We start from the raw sequence: 22,974 nt of genomic DNA on the forward strand, positions 1-22,974 counted from the left end.
CTAAGCCTCAGCTCTATTGTGTGTTTAATGCTAATTAGCAAATGTTTATATTCTAACACACTAAACCAACACGGTTAACATGATAAACATTATTCTTGCTTAAAGTTTTGCTGAAACTGACCCTACGTTTGAGTAGAACTACATGAAGCAGGTAATAAAAATAAACAAATCTGGCTCCTCTGGCACCACCTACAGCCTGTAGTGCGATTTGAAAAAATCCACAGCTCCCTGTTGAGATGCACCAATCAGGGCCAGGGGGGTGGTGTCTAACTGCGTGTCAATCACTGCTCATGCACATGCATTCATTCTCCCTTGTGGGGGGAGGGGCTTAGGAGACAGTTTTGGGCTTTAGCGGAAAGGGGGAATGTTCAAATTTTTTGGCTAAGTCCTGGATCTTCGCAATCCTACCTACAGCACCTTTAACATCAACATGCTAGCATTATTTTTGTAAGCATGTTAGCATGCTGATGAAGGATTTAGCAGCCCCACAGAGCCACAAGCCTGGGTTTAGACTCTAGTCTTGTTTTACAATAAAACTCAAACAATGTATATTTCCAACAGTGATTTATAATGGTTTAGAAGGCGCAGACAAGTGATGTTGTCCTGTTGATACAGGTGTCAGATAATAAAGCACTATGTGTCATTCCCGAGGGCATTGACAAACAAAGGATTTTGTCGTTGAGGACTTGTGGTCCCTTCAGCAGAAGCAAATACACACAAACCTCCCCCTTATTTTGTATATATTGGGTGGATTTGAGATAAAACTGTTAATTTTGATGTGAGATGTTTGCAATCACATGACGGTATAAAGAATAATGTGCATTACTGGAAAGTAGGTAATGAAGGTAATGACGATGCATGTCAGAGAAATGAGTGCAGTTAAAACCTGGTGAAAGTGAGTTTGGGTGGGTTTACACTCCCCGACATCCTGGTCATAACTTTGCTAAGTAACAGATGCTTGTGGTTTATAGGGGGAACAATTTATGAAATTCACTTAAAATTGTTGGCTTTGGAAGCAGGAGAGGCATTTTCGAGAGCAACAACTGAACTTTTAACAGGCTGTCAGGATGGATTTGGATGATTCTGAGCTGTGGAGCTTTCTCCTCATGCATCAAGTAAAGCACTAACACAGCCAAAGAATTTATTGTAAATGTGCCTTTTGTGTGTTGCAAACAGGGAAAACCTATCCAACTCAGTTTGCACGCAGTTTTACTTGCAGAATAGTTTGCTATGTTTTAAATCTTTATAGTGCGTAATAGCAAACTGATTGGCGTTATGTGAATTTATGGTATGTGAGAAAAGGTTAGACAAATGCTTTATGGAAATGTAGAATAGATTCCTTTTGTTTTTGATGACCAATTGTTAATTCTCCTCAATCATCCAAAAACATTTTAAGATCAGAAACCGAAGCTGCTTCCGTTACAGCACAACTTTGAAATAAACTCTGTGGTTATTTCTGACAGGTCTTCATGGTTTTTAATGACCAGTCATAAATTCTCATTTTTTCACCAAATGTTTTTACAACGTGTGGCTGGTGGCTGGTCACTGGTGATAGCTAGTGAAGTGCTCCCAAAACAGTGCAGCCATGTTGACACTGGCATCAAACAACTTTATTTGCTCAAATCTTTGCCCAAATTCATAGACAAAGAGGATACGACTCAGGGAGAGGTTTCTAAAGATGAAGAGGTTTAATTGCTTGCTGAAAGCTTTGAATTAAAATAGGGAGTGAATAAAAAATCTACCACTGCTGGAAGGAGACCTGATCCCCCCCCTCATCCTTGAGACCAATCCCTTATGCAACAAAAGCCTGATTTGATTATAACTTTACTTTATTTATAACGTTATGCGGCTGAGGTAATACACTCGCCAATGTATCAATGTTTATTGCAAATATTTGCTCACCTTCCTTAGTAAAGAATAAGAATCATGCATTGCAGGAGTCATTTCAGGGATCTGATCCAGGACTTTAGGAACATAGTTACTGGAACAGCAATCGTACACTGACGTCACCCTCTTAAAACTAATGGCTATTATTCAAAAACATATGGCTGCCTGCCACATGTGTAGTCTATCCCCACCCCCTCCTCTTGCTCACTTGTGGTCTGAAAAAGAAAACAATTGTTTCTCTGTTTCCTTTTCCTTTCAGGCTATTCCCTTTTCCCCCCTGGATTCCAATGGTTGATATAGTCGTAATCGTGTGCTGCAAGCTGTACTACCGAGAGGCAAACAGCCTGAGGTTTTGGCCGTTGAACAGCCAGAAGATTGATATGATTAATCTTTTGATTTGACTGTGATCACAGAATTCCAGAGGAACCTGGTCTCTAAAAGCAGTGTGCCGACTCATCCCTCTTCCTGAATCCTGCAGACAAGCCAGAGACATTAATGGTTTGCTCTGTAGCACAGGGTCTGCAAAAGAGCCAAAAGATCCTGTTTTTATAGTGCATTCCTTTTGTACTTGGAAATCGGATTTTCCGAGGTCAAAGTTGGTAACGCCCCCTGACCTCGGATTTCCGAGCTCGGAACTCGGACAACCTCGCAGTACCCCGAGTTCAAAATCCAACATGGCTGCCACCTGCGTCAACAGTTGTGAAAGCTGTAGTAACATACAGTTATAAGCACTTCTGTCTTATTTGTGTCTTACTAAATCGGTCGTACACACACTGTTGCCCATCTTCTATCTGTGGACATGTTGTATGCACAAAAACAGCGTAATGCGTTGTTAACAACTGGTATTGCTAACAATGGCTGACCTGGCTAGAGCTATCCCCCAATGAAAAATCCGACTTGTAAATGGAACACATTAAACTCGGGTGTGACGTCATTCCCAGCTTCGGCCGAGGTAAATGGAACACACTATTAAAAGGCTTTGCAAATGTTTGCAGTCACATACTCTGAATGCTAATGTTGTATTTTAGAATTTCAAAACCCAGTCCAAACTGAGTTAAAGAGGATGTATTTCATATGTGTAACTACAGGAAATCCTTTAAAAGTTACATTCTAACTGTGATTTGTATATATGTTCCTGATTTACGATGGCGCATAATATAGCTGACTGAGCTGCCAAAACAAAATCCTCAAAAATGGCCCTTTTAAATTGCTGACTACTGGTGGTGCACCATAAAACAGAGAATACAGCTATACCATTAAATAAAAAGGATGGTTTTATAGCAGTCGGGGCAATGGCAGCAGCTTTGAAGGCATATACATGAATTAAGAACAGAGAAGTGCCTCACTTTTTAAAACCTCAAGACATAGCCATGGTTCAGAGATCCATAAAACTAAACATTTGGACCTGGTGAGGAGAAATAAAAAAATAAAGTCATGTTAGGGTGGCTTATGTGCTGCCAATATTGCACTATACGTCTTAATAACACTTTATTGTTTCCTCCTGTTAATGTGAGGATGTGAGTTGCATTTAAATGGACAGTGGTGTCTAAAAGTTATCCAGATGTGTCTTTGAAACGCAGAGGGGAGAAAGATGTAAGTAGAGCCTCCTGTATGGAGTTATTAGTCCCAGACTCACTGTGATCTCAGAGGTCGGAAAAGTCTTTGGGAAGCAGTGTTCTGAAATGTTAGAGTGGTAAAGTTTTTATAGGAAGTACATTTAAAAATGTACAGAAAATGCTTCAACACTTGTGAATAATGTGGAGAAAATAACACCAACTTCTGTACACATTTAAGTTATAATAGGATAAGCCCAGCATTATTATATTGTTCTTATTGTAAAAACTTACATGAAAATACCCAAAGTGCATCAGTCCTTTTATTAGTATATTGTACAGTAGCCTATCATTGGTTCCTAATAAAGCTGTAATATATTTTTTTTAAAGTTCACAAATATAGTTTCATTTAAAAAATAGGCTCAGTAATTTCCAAAATCGCTGGGCACTGTAGTTTTTAGCAAATGTTACACAAACAGGAATTTGGCATCTTCAATTGGCATTTGATGCTCTATTGAGTAGGACTATTAACTGGCAGCAGGACGGTATATGTGGGATTGAGTCAAATGTGTGTGTTCATGGTAATTAAGGAACAGTGTGTCTTACAGATGTGTTTGATAGTTTTTGGACAACCATGGAGCTGCGGCACAGAGGAATAAGATATATAAGGCTTTAGATACACAAACAATACTAGTTAGTAGGACCAATTTATTGTTGGTTTTGGTATTTTCATGGGAGTTTTGAAAAAATATAGAATATCTGCTGTGTTTTTTCCACTGCATGGAACAATTTGACTTAACTAGTTTTTGGTTTACAAAAGTTGTGGATAGTACCTGATAATTAGGTGGGTTAAAACAATTTGAATCGTCACGGTGTCCTGTGTCCTCCACAAACTCACCATTTTTAAATAGCCAAGCTACCCAAATAGTGACAGCATTTGACTTAGATTTTTTTTTAAATGGCAGCCCAATGAAACTTTCCTCTATTCTGTTGCCGAAAAGAATCCAACGAGAGCTGCCTCGTGCGAGATGATGTTACAGCCATTTCATGCGTCGGCGCTATGACAATTAAGAATCCCACCTACATTGACGGAATATATACAGTATGCAGTGGAAAACAAATTTTAGAAATGTAAGTGCTACCAAAAGTGAGTTGAGTAGAGTCGAGTCGAGCTGTATCATGCAGTAGAAATTAAGCATTAGTCTTTGGGGTTTCAGTTTGGCAACAGCGGTGGCTACGAGTTATTATGGCAAGAGCCTTTTGCTACAACAGGTCCCAGAATTCTGTCAGACATGCAACAGAAAAAGAGCATCTTGTGTATCTAATAAAGCAGATTAAGAAGGACAGTGTTGTCTGCAGAGTTGGGAGGGTTACGTTAAAAATGTATTTCAATACAATTATTAATTAGGCCTACCTGTTGAAAATGTAGTCAGTAACCTAATCCAAGTATTACAGTATTAAAGTAATGTAACTAGATTACTTTCCATTACTTTTTGATAACCTTTATTACAAATATGCAAATAAAGACAAGAGAAAATAAATATCAATAAGATTACTTTTTTTTATTTAAACTTAACAACAAAACAATGTAACCTTAGAAAAGAAAATAGGGAAACCAAGATTTTTTTGCATCAAAAATATATCCTCTGCTCTGTGTATTTTCAAAGAATATAAGCCAAATTCATGACCGAAAGAACGAGATCCAGGTTACAAGCGGCCGAAATGGGTTTCCTCAGGAGGGTGGCTGGCGTCTCCCTTAGAGATAGGGTGAGAAGCTCAGTCATCCGTGAGGAGCTCGGGGTAGAGCCGCTGCTCCTTCGCGTCGAAAGAAGCCAGTTGAGGTGGTTCGGGCATCTGGTAAGGATGCCCCCTGGGCGCCTCCCTAGGGAGGTGTTCCAGGCACGTCCATCTGGGAGGAGTCCTCAGGGAAGACCCAGGACTAGGTGGAGGGATTATATCTCCAACCTGGACTGGGAACGCCTCGGGATCCCCCAGTCGAAGCTGGTTAATGTGGCTCGGGAAAGGGAAGTTTGGGATCCCCTGCTGGAGCTGCTGCCCCTGCACCAGTAGCTTAGACCTACAATGAAAGTGCGCAACACAAGACCACATTGGTCTCTCACTCGAGACCAAATTGGTGTGAGACCCATGAAGTATTGTAATGGGGAGAAGCTGTAATGTGCTGCCACTGACAATGTGGGAGTCAATAAAGAGTTTGTCATCTTGGTTCAGACTACCGAGAGTCTGTGTTATAATTTTATTACCTTCAAAAGTATAGACGAAACTTATAACCCTTGACTACAGTAGTATGCCATTTTTTATTTAAAAATGTATTATAAAATTGTAAACCTATTTATGAACCCCATTTTTAGTAAATGTATAAGTAATCCGATTACGTCTTTTTTTATGTAACTTATAATACAGTTACCTTTTTTGTATCCTAAATACATAACACCTTTCCATGTATTCCATTACTCCCCAAGCCTGGTTGTCTGACACAGTAACACTGAACTAATAATATAATAATAAATATAGTCTTCTGTGTTACATTAACTAAGCACATGCATCAGCTTTTGTCTTCCACATTGCTCTGGTATGTGCACACATTCGTCTGAACTCATCGTGAGTTGGTTTGCAAATTAAATTCTGACAGGAAAGGTAAAAGATATATAAAGAGACAATCACAGAATGCAAATACATTAAATGGATACTGTTAAAAATATTCTGGCTATAAATAGTGTGAAAATGGTGATTGATACAATGAAAATCGTATTAACTGATTTTTTTTTGGTCACTTGGGGGCAGCACAACTAGCTTCAAGCACAATATTGCCATATTAACACCTTTTAAAGTTCATATAGCGACCAAGTGAGAAAGCAGTGACTTATTTAAACATCCAGAAGACACAGAGCAAAATTAGCATTCATCTGGAGTAGTGTTTCTGTCCACCTGACAAATGTAAGTCCTATATATTTAAGATGTTGTTGTATTAAATTATATTATATTGTACAGGTCTCCACCCCTGAACATAAGAATTGTCATTAAAATTAACATTAGTTTTCGGTACTTTGCACGTCATTTTGCATTGATCACTCAATATTGGGAGCTACATTTCACACTATATTATTAACCAGCTGTTTAGCAGACAATAAAGGAAGGGTAGGTTTTCATCAGGGCAAAGGTATTTGCTTAAACAGAAGCACATTTATGCAAGTTCTGGTGCACATATACCTGAAAGCTCTCTATCCAATCACACTTTCCAGTTGTCAACTTAGCGTGCTATCACACAGACTGTATGTAATGTAAGTGTGTGGTATTAATATTGGAGTGATAATTGAATATTTTCCTAGCCTCCGAGATGGAAACAATCAAAATAGTACTTCATCAGCTTTGTCAATTTGAGGTTTTCGGTGAGACGACGAATCAAACAGGAGTTTTTTTGCAGATCTCTTAATTGTACAAAGGGGTCTCTTTTGAAGGCAGCTGAAGTAATGATTGGAAAGCAAAGTCCACATCTGAGATATATTTTCCAATACCAAAGCCGTTATTGGAACCAGATGGGGCAAGATGTTGGTGCGTTTGATACTTCCTGGATTTTAACAAGCCTTTTTATTGACAGAATGGTTTCATGTTTTGTTGTTTTCGCTTGTTGCACTGACATGATAGATTTCAGCTTGTAAAAGTTCACATCAAAACATTCATCATCGATATTACTCAAATCTATGTTAGGAGGGGAAGTACAAGCCTTCTCTGTAACCGTTTTGGATTCTGTGCACATTTGCATGTTAATGTTCATAAATCAAATGAAATGGAATGGGAAAGTCATGCCTGTTTAGCATGGAAACCATATCCATTAGCACAGACTTTGTGATTTTTTTTTTTATTTGACAGTTGATTAGACAGTGCTGCTTTTTGGTTAAGAAAGCATTGGAGTTCACTATCAGCATGTGCTGTTAATGATGTATATCTCAGGATTAGCATTTACACACCACATACCAGACACCAACAGCCTGTAAAACCACAATGAACCTTCCGAGAGATGGGGGGGGAATGAAAACATGCATGGAGATCTGGCAACGCCATACTTTATCTTTCCAAAACGCATGAAAATGTTAGTTTGGCACAGCTCAGAAAGATTGCTCTCTGTTTGACATGAATGTCAAAGCAGAAGCTGGCTGTTTATTAATGTTTTAACAGCACCGCACACAGCACATGCAAAGACCGAAATGATGGTTCACAGAAAGAGAAGAGGTTGGAAGGCATGGGCGTTTTTAGACCCTTTTTATTTCATCTAAGCCCCCCTAAAAATAATAATATTAAAAAAGTTTTCTTTTTTTTTTATAAATTTTTGTGCTTCAAGTTAGAGTTTGCGAACTTGTCTGTTAGTGACATAGGGCAAACAATTACAGGTTCAAAGGGCTTGAACACTTTTGCATGCACTATATCCGTGTCACATTCTCATTAAGGGCATCTAAAAGAAAAAATCCTATCAGATGGGACGCCCTGGGACGAAATCTTATCAAATGGTGGTCCATGGTCTAATTTGTGTGAGTTTTGGGGTCCTTCACATGAAAAAGTTTGGGAACCAGTGGTCCATGAGCCACAAATGTCTGTAACAAGTTTCATTGCAATTCAGCCTGTAGTTGGTGAGATATTTCACTGGACCGGTGGACCTACCAGCCAACCAACATTGCCATGTCTATAGATATCCATGAAAGAAAATTCAATCATATAACAAATAATATAAGAGACACCAATCAGTTTTCCATATTTATGTAAAATTTTGTATGTACATGTAATAGGCAGCAATGCACCACTGACATTCAAATCTGAAACAAAATAGTGCTAAAACAGACCAGCAACAGTTGAGCAAAACAAACAGAACACAGAGTTGGCAATATTTGCAACATGACCGCAAAGCGTTTTCCGTTACCGATGAACACTGATTACTGCAGTTAGACTGGATCTAGAGAGACAGAAAAGTGGTAAAAAAAAAAAAAAAAAATGTAACAAAAAAATAAAGGTTAGCCAAGTGTGACAACACACAACAAGAAAGGAGGAATCTGCCACACAGACCTACATGTTATCTCATGATGCAGATTGATGGTTATTCTCTTAAGGTTGTTCAAGTAATAAAAAGAGAGGTAACAATGAAATGTAAAGGATATGATTAAAATTATTGGTAGTGCAGTCTTTGACAAAACAATCAGCTGACGGCAGCACTCTCTCATACGTCTGTCAATACGTTATTCAACAGGAACCCTATGGGGAGCTGCTCTGTAGGCCTACATGTGGTTTTTGAAGCTCCAAATACCTGCAACTGCCAATTATGAAGTCTAATCACTAGTGTTATGATTTCTTATTATGATCACAAGGAGAGAGATGTTAAAGAATAGTTGAAGATTTTTCTTGCTTAGAGTTAGATGAAAAGATCAAAACCACTTTCATGTCTAGAGAGGGGTGGTATCAATCTACTCATTGAGCTCTCAGTAATAAAGCAAATGTATATTTCTCAAACTACTTCAACTATCCCTTTAAGCAAAATCCACTGACCTGTTGAATGAAAGTGTAACAAAGTATCTACATACGTATAGTGGAAATGATTTCAGTGAGGAAGGGCTTTTACTACAAGAAGCCCAACCCTTTTATTGTGGTGTCATCACTCACCACGATCAACTACAACTTAAGAAAAGACATTTCAAAGTATATCTGTAAATATACAAAGATATATAGATATATAAACAGGACAATAGAAAGCAAAGTTTGGGATTTTAATGCTTGTGCAAGTTCATATGTAGGATGAGATGCAACCAAAAGAGGAAGGGGGGTCATATTATTTGAAGACGTTGTCGAAAGCGGGACATTTGTGGGTCTTGAGTTTCTTGATGGCCTTCTTGAACTCTTTGCTGGACTTGTCCCACTTGTGGATGCCTGTGAGCAAGTACTGCTTATCAACCTTGCGGCCCATGATTAGATACTGGTTTCCCAGGTTGTCCAGCTGCTGACAGGGGCAGTCTGCGCCGTTCTTCAAGTACAACACCAGCGTCTTCATGTCCTTCTTGCTCACGTTCCCCTCTTTCAACATCTTCTTTCTCTTCTGCAGGATCACCTTGCGGTCCATGTTTTCTCTCTTCACCTCCCTGATCTTGGCCTTGAAAGCTGTCAGTGAAGAGAAGGAGAAAAAGCGGTTACCTCGTGCTTAAAAGTGGATGAGTTCTTGTCCAAAATGTTTGGTCTAATAAGGCACGTTGCCTTTAAAATTTGATATAAAAGTGTAGCAGCATCTCTTCAGAGACAATTCGTAGGGTGCTAATGTGATACTGTATAGCATGGGTCGGCAACCTTTTTAATATGAAGTGCTATTGTTATTCTTGTAATCAGTGTGCCATATCAGCATTAAGCCTGTTCATCTACCAAGACCGCTTAGCCAGTGTTTTTTTTTTTTATCCTTCGCGCCACATTCTGTGAAGAAGGCAAAAAGTACTAGCCAATCAGAGGTAAAGTAGGGGAATGCAGATGGGGAAAACGTCAGTCATACTACCGTAAATAACAGTCTGTGCTCCTGCCAATGGCGGTGAAAGAGATTATTTGGCATGCGGTTTGGAAACATTTCCAAAAAACTCTCTTGCACACTTGCTACATGGCATGCGTGCCTAAGGTTGCTGACCCCTACTGTAAAGCATCCGGACCGAATGGCAAGTCATTCCATTGTTATTATAGAGAGAAACTAGGCTACTGAAAAAAGGTACAGTTGGGTACCAAATTCCAGGTACCGGTACTGGTATTGGTACAAACGTTGACAAGAAAAACCGAGTACTGGGTGCCAGGTAGCTCAGTTGGTAGAATATAGAGGTTTACTCCTCGAACCAGCAGCCGTGGGTTCGACTCCTGCGGCCCTTTACTGCATGTCATTTCATCTCTCTCTCCCCTTACATGTCTTCAGCTGTCCTGTCAAAATAAAGGCCTAAACTGCCCAAAAAATAATCTTAAAAACAATACAATGAGTACTCAACTTGAATATATGTTGCTTCAAAGTTATAAGTGAGTTGATCAAACTGTTATTTTGTTATTGCCAATTGTTTCAGACCTCCAACCTTGAATCAAAATCAGATGCGGACCTGTGAGTAATACATCTGAGAACCCCTGCTGTAAAAGTTACACTGGTTTGGTAAAACAATCCACCTCCACTGCAACATTTCGTTTACTGTCTTTTTTTCTTTTACAATTTATTTTCCTTACTCTTCACATCAAATGGTTTGAGCATGCACTCCCTTCATCTTGACACACAGTCGATTCCTTTCCGATTGAGCGCCATTCAACTTCACCGGTATTTGCACACGTTCCCACCACAACTGCTGATGGCCACCAAACACATCCACTGGAGTGCCTGGCTCAAGGGAACCTCCATTATAGTTGTGTAAACAAAAAAGGAGTTGACCATTCACTGAATAGAAGGAATCACAAACCTGACTGTGCCTTTCTACACTACAATTAATGAGTCAAAGTCTATTTATTATTTCATGGAATAACTAAACTAAATGATTAATATAGATACTAAAATCATGCATTAGCTAGATTGTGGTTGCCCCCAGTGTGTTATACTAACTTTCTGACATATTGCTTTACTGCGTTGGTGACTGACATTATCTAAAGCGAGACTGGCCCTTCACTGTTATTAGGGTGTGTAATATGAAGGAAATTCTGGTATATATCCTGGTATAATGTAAATGTATATCCATAAATATTGTGATATAATACATTTTCTGGAAAATCAATTGTGAAATTGCTGATGGATCTGTTTCAGAGATGGTCTGATACTAAATCATAAATGTTCTGTCTTTCCTTCACATGTAAATGGGTTGGCAGTAGCTTGTGTAGGGAGTTGGGTTGGGAACCGGAGGGTTGCGGTTCAAGTCCCCATTTGAACCAATGTATGATGGTGGACTGTTAGCTGAAGAGGTGCCAGTTCACCTCCTGGGCACTGCCAAGGTGCTCTTGAGCAAGGCACTGAAACCCCAACTGCTCAGGGCGCCTATCCATCAACAGCAGCAGCCCCCTCACTCTGACATCTCTCCATTAGTGTAGGTAGTGTATAGGTAGTGAGCATGTGTGTATTTCAGGCCTGTGTGTAATGTACATTTGAACAAGAGAGTGAACAAATAACTGATCTTTCACTAAACTCTGTTTAACCTTCTAATCTCTCTGTTTTCTCCAGTTCCTGTTCTGAAACAAAGCACGAGTCAGACTTTGGTGGTCCAAATCTCCATATGCCTCCACGTATTACGTTCTCTCACTTTCCACTGACATACAGTGATGTGTGTGCGGCACGGACAAGCTTATGACACGGCAACGTGAGGCAAAAAAAGCGCCGGTGTCGGGATAAATCACAGAGTCATGTCGGAGACAAAGTCTTGTGACTTCAGCGCAGGGAACAGCCTGATTGAGTGTGAATCGTTTTCACACTCCAGCAAAGCTTTGGATAAAACAGTAATTTCTGTCGGTTTTTTTTCTACAGTCTTACTTCTCACAGAATCATGCTTGACAGTAAAACCTGAATCGGGACACTAAGAAACTTCCAAACGTTTCATCTCTTCTTTTGCGCTTGTATCTTCCATTGCTAATTAAGTGTTACCCTGTTTTTTCCCAGTATTAAGAGTGCACATGGTAGGGATTAAGACTTTTATCCCCTGTCTCTAGTCTCTCAAACGGTCTCTGTGAGGAGGCTTAGCGTTCAGTGAAATCAAAATGGGCAGCGTTCATAATTAGTGAGTCATAAAAGAGAAGGCCTGGCCCACCCCTGAAAGGTCTTGATAAATCCTCTATCCTCGATAATCCTTTGACGCTATGAACTTTCTTTGCACCTCGTGTTGTTTGAGAGCTCAATCTCTTTAGGCACTGCATTCAGTAAGAAGTTAACATCAAATAAATTAACTGTTAAGCTGTTAACAATTGCTCACAGCTAGTGAAACTGTACCTCTAGCCATACATCTATCTATCTAGCAAACAACTATTTTCCCTTTAACATGAAAATCCATCCAGTAGGTGGTCTTAAATGCTGTTGCTGCTACATCGGTATGCTTCTTTTATGCTTGTGCAGGATGTAACAAACATATAAAGCTCGGTAAGCTGCTATTGTTATTGCGCTAGTGTGACCAACACAAAGCTATTGTACTGAGGGAATGAAGGCATCAACAACTCAAACACACTTAAAGATATAACTAAAAAAAACAATTCTCCAGTATCAAAAAAGTGTGAACATGTGAAAAATGTATTTGAGTTTAAAGTCATAATTCTGAGAAAAAAGTCATAATTCTGACTTTATTCTCAGAATTCTGACATACCGAATTCAGATTTCTTTTTTTTTATGTCTAAAATTGTTATTTTTTAAGTAAAAATAAATCCGAATTCTGACTTTAAACTCTGAACTCAAATACATTTTATACATGTGGCCCTAATCCTCCTCCGTAAAAAAGTCAAGTACTACACTTAGGTACAATTTTGAGGTACTTTAATTAACTTGATTTGATAGCAAAATTTTTGAGTATCAACCAAAAAGGGATTTTCCTTCTCTGATTATTTAATTTAAAGGAGTTCCTCAAGCCTGGAGGGATTATTGTAGTCAGTATTTCACAATAAAAAATTATAATTTTTCAAACGCAGGACTTTTACTTGTATTTTATAGTGGTATATAGTGTGGCATTGCTTTTAAGTAAATGACCTGAATTCTTAAACAAATCAGATGTTCCTAACCTGGGGGGGTCATTAACCCGCAGTAACCCATTTTGCTACATTTTGATTACAATTTGCTTGGAATTATTCATAAGGAAAACAGAATTCTAGGGGGAAAAAGATAACATATCAACGAGAAAAGTGCACTTAATAGAGTGCAGATCCCTTTCTCCCTCTGCCCTTCCTGTCTCCTTTCAGGTCAGGATGAATGCTTAGATGACACAAACGGGGATTTATCTGTCATTCCTAACTTTAGTGGATCATAACTTATCTGATATGGAATTAATCTGCAGATGCTCCTCTTCAACATTAGGCCAAACGTTTTTATGGATGGCAGTTTTTGAGCCTAGCCAATTGTTGGAAATGCCTTTTCAAAATTGTAAAGCAACACAACTGCAAGAGGTCCTTGAGCATACAGTGATAAATGTGCACAAATAATATTAGGCTGATAGGTCCAGCGAGATTAACTGCGGACAGACAGAAATACACACACACACACACACACACACACACACACACACACACACACACACACACACACACACACACACACACAAGAACAAAATCTTACTCCTGGCGGAGATAATCATGATACTTACCTACTAAAAGTACACAATAATTCCATTAGTTGTCTAGTTCTGCATTTCTGCTGCTTTCAGCATTCTGCTAAAATTCAACAAATTGCTTGTTGAAAATGATATATGGTGCAGCCCTAATTTCTATCAATAGAAAAGTCAGAGTACATCTTACATTAGGTTTTAAGCTCGTATTTTGTGGAACACAGTGTGTATGTAGTTCAAATGCCCATATTAACTTATTACAAAAACTAGATTTAAGTATTCATGTACTGTTAACTTGACTCAAAAACTAGATCTCAAAAACTAGATCTCAAACACTAGATCTCAAAAACTCGATCCCAAAAACTAGATCTAAAAAACTAGATCTAAAAAACTAGATCTTAAAAACTAGATCTAAAAAACTAGATCTCAGAAACTAGATCTCAAAAACTAGATCTCAAAAACTAGATCTTAAAAACTCGATCTCAAAAACTCGATCTCAAAAACTAGATCTCAAACACTAGATCTTAAAAACTAGATCTCAAACACTAGATCTTAAATACTAGAAAACTAGATCTAAAACACTAGATCTTAAAAACTAGATCTCAAAAACTAGATCTTAAAAACTAGATCTCAAAAACTAGATCTCAAAAACTAGATCTTAAAAACTAGATCTAAAAAACTACATCTCAGAAACTAGATCTCAAAAACTAGATCTTTAAAACTCGATCTCAAAAACTAGATCTCAAACACTAGATCTTAAATACTAGAAAACTAGATCTCAAAAACTAGATCTCAAAAACTAGATCTTAAAAACTACATCTCAAAAACTAGATCTCAAACACTAGATCTTAAAAACTAGATCTTAAAACTAGATCTCAAACACTAGATCTTAAATACTAGAAAACTAGATCTCAAAAACTAGATCTTAAAAACTAGATCTCAAACACTAGATCTTAAAAACTATCTCAAATCTCATATAATCTCAAATAATGCAACGCTAAAACGTTATATGGTGTGGGGGGTTTCCCTGACCTGATTTACTCCACCAGTTCAGAGGCACAGACAGACAGAGGACCTCCAGCTCCCAGGGTGTCATAAACCCAGCAGGAGGGTGTGTACTGCTCCCCATTCACAATAATGAAAACACAACTGATTCCGATGAGCTGAAGTGATCAGTGCAGGGCGCAGGGCAACCCTGTGGTTTACTGCATTAGCAAAGGAAAGGAGCAATTTGGCAATGACAACAAAGTGAGTTGTCCGAGGCAGAGGAGAGATTTAATTGAAGGGTGCTGGAGTTTTTTGGGACAATGAGGTACCGTAAAACCTTAAGCACAGAGATAAATTGTGGTGGGAACAAAGTGTTGAGTGGGATGAGCTGTAAATCTGTTACCAGCTGAGTGCTGCAAATAGGATGTGTGCGTATAGGCATGTGTGTGTCTGTTAGAAGGAGATTCATCAGGGTTTCGGAGAAATCGGGGAGTGTCCGTTCTCGAGAAACTAAACGTGCTGGACTGAGAGCCTGTTACTTATTACACAACTGCGATGTAGACGCTTGAAAGCCACATCTAACTTAGAAAAATCTTTCCTCCTCTGCCATATCCTCCTCCCATCCAATCACCTTAAGTCAAAAGCTGTCTTGACGCGGCATTCTCTGCTTTTATCAGGGTCAAACCGCATGGAGAAGTCAAAAGCGCTTGTGCAATTGATGGGAAGCAATTATGCATGGCGTCAAACTAACAGAAACACTATTATCACAAAAATACTACTTCACACTTTTACCTTAACTGAGAACAGACCTTTCGCAACTTCCAGTAAGTAAGGTTTTCTGTGAACAAAAATGCTTATTCTCTGCCAGAGTGGGATATTTTACACATTATTGGTCCGCGCAGATTAATAAAGACTTCAGTGCAAGTCACTGATTCATTCCTCAAGCCTCTCTGTGGTTTTCCACGGAGAAGAGCAGGAAATCAATCTATCATATCTTTTTTTTTGTGGGCTTGTCCAAACAAAAAAGACAGGCATGTCTGCTCCTAAAACTGCTGCTACCTACCGTGTCCGTACACTCTCAGTCAAAAGCAGCAGGATACAATCAGAATGCTGGTCTTATCTTTCGTCGTTGGTGGGATAAAAGACATCATGATTAAAGCTTCTTTTTTTTTTTTTTTCTCCATCTGCATGTTTTCTTTTTCCTCAAGACAAGACATTCACTCATGTTTGGCTTCAGCTGCTGTCAGCTATTTTTATAGTTGCAGTTTTCGCCCCAGTCTACAAGTGAATTCCATCGGCCTACTGGAAAAACAAACAAACAAGCACATCTTTAGCCTAGCTGGTGATATAACCTGTGATGCTATCTCTTGTCAGGCAGTGCATTAGATGTTTACCCGCTGCAATCAACTCCTACGCCACGCTGAAATCACAGCGACGTTTGTTGCATTCCGGAGGAGGCCGGCCCCTTGTGGGTTCAAACCTGCAACATAAGCAGCGCAATGTCTCATCCTCAGCCTGGTACTAAATCTGTCTGTGTATCCTCACATGTCAGCTGGTTAGGGGGCTTATGACAAGCAAGCAAAACAACATCTGTCTTCATCCGAGATGAAACAAGCCAATAATGTGCCACTCTCCTCTTGGCAAACCAGGATGCAGACTAAAAAAAAGGCGAGTCCCATCACCGCAGCATAAACAGCAAGGCAATTCGTTAAACAAATGTAACTTTAAACTTTTCCTGAAAACTGGAAGAAAGTCTGTTTCCAATGTGCATCCAGTCTATGTTTGCCCGAACTAGCACCTGGAATTCAAGCTGCCACAAACTTTGTCCCAGCCAGGGAATAAAACATGAAAGCCTAACATCTTGCATCTTGTGTGCATCATGCACATATGATTCCTAGACGTCCTTGTGACTGCAATTCAGTTGATGTTGGTTTTTAATTGAATTCAAGACTTTGGATCGCACTGGGTTCCTCCTGCAAAACTTCCACAACTATATCAAGTGCCCCCATCAGCTAAAGACGTTTCCTCTCAACAATAGCCTAGCTTAGTGAGAGGGCAACATGGCATGCAGTGGGTTAGACAGACAGCAACATTTTAGGAACACCCATCCCTTGAGTACAAGACATGGCCTGTTGCGCTTTTGCATTGTGAATTTGAACAGATCAGATTTGATCAACGAAAGAATTTCTAGTAGCCTAAGTAGAGCCATTCACCTAGCTCATTAACCAACGCAGGCTCAGGGTCAAGTAAAGTACTTTTTTTTTTTTTAAATATATATCATTTTCCATCAGGATAAAAAAAAAAACACACATTTGAAATAAATGTTATTGAATAAAACACAAATACATAGTTTATCATGAACTTCTTCATTAAGAAATGCATTTAATGACCCCATGTGCAGAAGGTATTCTGTAACCCAGACAGCAGAACAAACATGACCTGCCACATAAAGACTTTAATGACCCCAATTCATTAGTCACAGAACATCATCCTCTACCAAACCAGACAGGCCTGGTACATCTGACCAAGAGATAAAAGCTCACATGCAACCTTTACATAAAACCTGGCAACATTGCTGGCATGTAAGAAATTCTATAGAGTTCACTGGGGTGGAAATGGCCAAGTACGGCCTGATACAGGGTGCACTTTTGGAAGAAAAATGCAGCTTTACATACTGTGTTAAGACATTATGGACTGTTTTAAAGCTTGAAGCGTGAAGATACAATTGATGCAATCTCATGCGGTTCTTCTGATTTCATGGAGCGCTGTGATACATGTCAAGGCATATTAGAGTGTGTAGTTTGCATGCTGTGTTGGCGCAATGGATGTCAAGATGCTTACCGAACTCGCTGGCACACATGTGCTCAAGCATGGCATCTGTTTTCATTTCATTGTCACATGGAGGGCAGATGGGAGAGTAACCTGTGGGGGGGGGGGAATGAAGGGATATGGTTTGGAAATTAGTGGAAAAGAGGCAAATATTAAATGCAAGTTACAATGATATCAGCTATGAATCATTCACATAGCTTTACACTGGAATAATTAACATCACAACCCACTTGGGATGCAATGAAAAGAACAAAGAAGGAATCAGGAGCACAATAAAACATTTTCATTTGAAATGAAAGGGGAGTTAAACTCAATTCATAAAACAACACACCTAACCTCTCTCTGCATGCAGAGATCCTATTTAGTGTCTGGTGTCAGTCGCCTGGTCTCTTGGGCTTCGTACGCTCTGATGACCTAACCTCAGTGAGGAATGTCTTCAGCTTTTATAGCCAGCTGTAACTAAAAGCCGCAGTAAACACTCTTCCTCACTCTCTGTTACATTTAGACCGTTTTCAAAATGAATCGTTCCATAAAGGCTCAGCAGCGACATATACACCTTAAATGTACAAAAAAAAAAAAAAAGGATTTGAAATGTGGAAGGAATAAATGGTAATGATATTCGATCCGAGTTTAAAGGAATGCTCTGACATTCCAAAAAAAAAAAAAAAAACGAAAGACAATAATAGCCGGCTCAGAGACAAAAGCCCGACTGCAGACAACGAGCCAAAATGTGTTTTTGCCAAAAAGTAATTCAGTCTAGAGGCATATCTTCGAATATTTTACAAACATGATTTTTCTATTTTTTTCCAACTACCGCAAATGATTGCTTCATGCCAAACAGCTGAGATTACTTTCCAAACAAACTTGGACCTGCAATGTGGACGCAGCATCCTGCAGCATTTAATTGAAACAGACTGCATTTCAATGTCACAGCGTGGATCTGGATCGATTGAGCAGATGGGGGGATTGGTGGGGGGGGAAACAAACTCCCCGTTGCCAGTTGTCCTTTACATGTGTTTAACGAAAGCTTGTGAAAGTAACACCCAGGTGTAAAGAGCTTATGAAAACAGACACTGTTTACAGAGTCACAGGGTCCCTTTGCCAATTTGAGCTAGGTTCTCCTTTAAATCAATTATCACCAGCCTGTGTTCAGCAGTGGCGTGGTAAGCACTGTTAGCTGACCTCTATTAACAACCATTAAGGAGAGGATTAGGCAACTTTTGGTTGTCTTTATCAACTTCTAGATCAGATATTGCTACTTTCCCAGAATATTAATGGCCGAATAGGAAATTCCGTGACCATCCGAGTAACAGGCCTGACTCTGTGTCCTGCCGGAGAACGCCGGCTTTATTTATCACCAGCGCTGACAACGAATGATAACAGTTGAAGGCAGGAGCTCTGTGTGGTCCCCCTAAACCTTAAAAAAAAAGGAGTCTTTTTCAGTAAAACGGGACTCCGTCCATACCACCATGTCATTCAGTGACACCCACCCCCCATACACACACGGGACATGTTACCTCTACAGATACAGTGAACACTGTGTAATTGCTGGAAGAGTCACAGTCCCCCCATTTATGGCTAATGTCTTCAGCAAAAATGTCTTAAAGTCAGGATTGAAATATAAGTAGCCTAAGTTGATGATGTGATGATGGAACCCCCACCCCCCTCTATTTTATGGTTAAAGTGAATGAGGTGGTTGTACTTTCCTTTCCCTGGTGTACACCTCACATAGGCCACCAGCGAACACTGAACCGAAGTTTCAGACCAAAACTATTCGGAATCAGGCCGAGCTATCTTCCCCAGACTTTCTCTGGTATTTGTCAGCTTGGCCCATCCATTTTCTGGACCATTTTTATGTTACCCGCAGCCTTCACTGATGCTGCATGAGGTGTCCGACTCTGTTTCATGCCAACACGCATTATTTGGACAGCGTGTTTTCCAAATTATGTCTTTGTCTTTCCATCTTTCGTCAGTTTTAATGCATTTGTCAGTGATTCCGCGGTAGAAAATGGGGGTTAATAGATGCAGGTATTCACTTTTTGCTGCTGGACTTCCTCCCAGCATTGTACTCCAGCTCAACAAACAGTTTGGAATAAATCACTACCATCTGTTAGAGCGTTTTCAATATATAACTCCAAGTCAATAACAAGCAGCTTCACATTCACATGGAAAATAGAGTTTATGCTTGCAGCTTATGGATCGAAAAGAAAATGTAACCACATAAGACTTTCTTTAAGAAGCACAAAGGTGGAGGTGGGTTGACATTGTTAAAATGAGATCAAATCCAAGGTTTCACAGCTGATTTCCCCCCAAAAGGTTATTTGGTTCGTTTGTGTTGGGATTTACATCTGCAAACACACCTTCAGCCCTGAAACAACATTCTCAAGCCCATTTAACTGCATGGGTGTCATTTTTTACACAGTACCAAAGTGGTGGCTGTTTGTTTACTCTGACTTAGGTAGATAAGGCTTGGTTATATTAAGCAATCCCAAATGGTTGCATTGTGGCCAATTGATGGAAAATTAATCACTGATAATTTTTACAAATTGATTAATCATTTGAGTCATTTATTAAGCAAGCGATGCTAAACATTTTCTGTTTCCAGCTTCTATATAAATTGTGAGAAGTTGCTGCTTTTCTCTGTTTTAAACCCAATAATATATTAAAATGGGACTACTTTTAGGCCACTTTTAACTCGTGGCAGTGTGGAGAAGGTTTTGAAATGGCATTTACACCTCGATGCGGGGAAATCAAATTTACTGAAAATATAATTGAGTGTCTGGTCAAAAATATTCTGGGGGAAACTTTGGCACATGACCTCAGCATTTCTAAAACTCTGGTTACAGACCTGGGCATTGGCAACGTTTGATGGGTTTTTCTAACTATTATCTGGGATTTTAGTCCAAAATATTAACCAATTACATGAAGAGCAGATTTATCAATAATGAAGAAAATATTATTAGTTGCAGTCATAGTGAAAATATTCCTGCATTAGTTAGACTACTACTACTACTACTTTTTTTTTGTCTTTTTTTTTTTACATGCACTAGGGACATAGAGAGGGGAGATCCTTTCTGATCAGAAGCCTTCTTTTATCAACTACCATTGATGTGCTCTTGAACCAGGCATTAATCCCACAGATGTCCCAGTGGAGCTGCCTAGTGACCACCACAACACGTGCTTTTTACTGGCCAACTATATTTAAATAATGGGATATTTTGCTGTAAAATGGCATTCACACTCACTTGGCTTCTCTTGATAGTAAATGAATAATTAACACTTTTAAATGTAAGAATCCATCAGTGAGACAGAGTGAAACAGTGAAACCTGTCAACAGTGAATTGAATTACCTATGGGCTTGGTGGCCTCGGTCGCATTGGGCTGCGTCATGGCAATGCACACGTCGTCTTGGGGAAACTTGTCACAGGTGAGCATCTCCGGCCAGGGGAAGCCGAACGCCTCCATGATGGGGGTGCAACCGTCCCGCACGGCCTCGCACAGCCAGCGGCACGGGTAGATGGGTCGCTCCAGGCACACGGGCGCAAAGAGCGAGCAGAGGAAGACCTGCGTGCCCAGGTGGCAGTTCTTGTGCACCAGCGGCACCCAGCTGCTGGCCTGCTGCTTCACCTCCGCCATGGTCTCGTGCTCCAGCAGGTTGGGAAGCAGCATCTGGTTGTAGCCCACGTTGTGACAGAGCCGCAGGTCCTCCGGGATGTCCACGCACTGGGGCGGCTTGCCGTAGCTGGGTCCGCCGTGGATGCCCGTGTTCCAGCTGAGGTACTCTTCCTCTAACGCTCGGCACGCAGACATGAGCGCCACTGTCACAGCCAGCCGGATCATCCTCCAGAAGGATTCAGAAGCAGACATCATGTTCTCTTATTTTATTTTTTTTAGCAATACAATTAATGGAACTCAGCGCGGCTTAGACAGACGATTCAACGCTCACTTCATTAAGAAATTCTGAGTACTAACAAGAGTAATAACAAGAAAGAAATGTAGAAAAAAAAAAGCTGAGCTCTGCTGATCGATACGCGTAAAACGTGTTGAGTTTCTGGTTTGGGTAAAGTCCACAGGCACTCTCCTCAGGCTGCAGCCCCCTCGCGCTCCTCTGGTGCGTCTGGCTGCTGCGAGAGTTTGGGGAGGTAAAGCGCTCTGCCTGTGCGGGGCTTGGAAACAAGAGGAGATTGTAAAGTGCGCTCCGGCCAATAGGAACGCGTCTGCGCCTTTTGGCACTCTGCTGTCAGTCAAAAAGCTTAATTACACAGTGTGTAAAAACTCTCCAGGAGCCTCCCTACCCTTCCCTTTACTCCCCTGCTTGTACTTCCTTTGTCAAAACAAAATACTGAATAATGACAAAAAATAAATAAAATAGAGGATGGCAAATGGAGGCACACAAGGTACTATAAACCTGAGATTGTGACTTCTTATGCAAGTTGCACAGAATAAAAGTGTATGGAGCACTTCTTTCATTCCAATTCCCAAAGTGTGGTACAGGGAACAACATGAGTCACAGAGGATGATGGAAGTTCCCCCCAGTAAAGTAAGGCTAATTTAATTCATATGCATTAACTAGAGATATCCCTACAAGATAATATACACAGAGAATGGCCTCAGTTTGTGCCTCTGTTGTATTACTATATGGTCTTATAATGCATCCATGGTTGTATTACTATTACATTCCACTCACAGAAGTAAGCTTCCGTTTCACTGAAAAATAAATAGAAGGTTGTTTAACAAAACTTAACAACATAATGTTTATCTTCAGAACCGTAAAAAAAAAAAGATTCAAACCCTTTTCTCAACTTGTGATTGATGCTCTTTCACAATCATGTTTTTTTTTTAAATATAATTTTAGAAAGTAACATCATTATAGATGAATAAAAATGATGTGAAAAATGTCATTTCCAGCTTCCGTCTTTGTTTGGATTAGAAAAAAGAGGAACAATTTAGGAGAAAAGGAAAAACAATTTTTTTTTTTTTTTTTTAACTCAAATGGTAGAAGAGTCATTGCAGTTTGTAGACCCTCTATTTTTTTGGTATTTAGTCTGAGGACACCGACATTTTTTCCCTAATATTAAATCTGTCCCTGCAAAATAATGTTTTAGATCAAGTTGCTTTGATCAAAGTTTTAACTTTGTAATAAAGTTTAGAGCCAAGTCTTATCTGACAATAAACAGTTGTCTTGGGGAGTTCTTGTGGACATTATTTTATCGAATGGGGGTTGCTGATCTACTACAGCTCTGTTTGTGCTTGCACAAAGTTGGGGGAGTGCTTCCTTATCCAACTTAATTACACACTACAGGCTAAAGTCAATTTGCTGAGCCCCGAGTGTCCATCTCCTCCCGGCTTTGCCTTGCTCTGCGACAAGACTGAAGGTGTGAAATCCCTCTATTTAAATGTGGGCCAATTTGCATTCAATTGTGTTGGTAACA

At 39.7% G+C, this 22,974-nt stretch overlaps 1 protein-coding gene across 1 annotated transcript; it reads right to left on the reverse strand.

Annotated features, from left to right (window-relative positions):
- Positions 1 to 8,194: 8,194 nt before the first annotated feature.
- sfrp1a (secreted frizzled-related protein 1a) lies at positions 8,195 to 21,412 on the reverse strand. Its single transcript, XM_039804472.1, has 3 exons — positions 20,893 to 21,412; positions 17,555 to 17,635; positions 8,195 to 9,596 (listed from the first exon to the last, which is right to left on the reverse strand). The coding sequence occupies exons 1-3, from the start codon at positions 21,410 to 21,412 to the stop codon at positions 9,271 to 9,273; spliced, it is 927 nt and encodes a 308-aa protein (XP_039660406.1). The 3' UTR covers positions 8,195 to 9,270.
- Between the last annotated feature and the right edge of the window lie 1,562 nt (positions 21,413 to 22,974).

The sequence above is a fragment of the Perca fluviatilis genome, chromosome 6, assembly GCF_010015445.1.
Source record: "Perca fluviatilis chromosome 6, GENO_Pfluv_1.0, whole genome shotgun sequence".
Classification (NCBI taxonomy): Eukaryota; Metazoa; Chordata; class Actinopteri; order Perciformes; family Percidae; genus Perca; species Perca fluviatilis.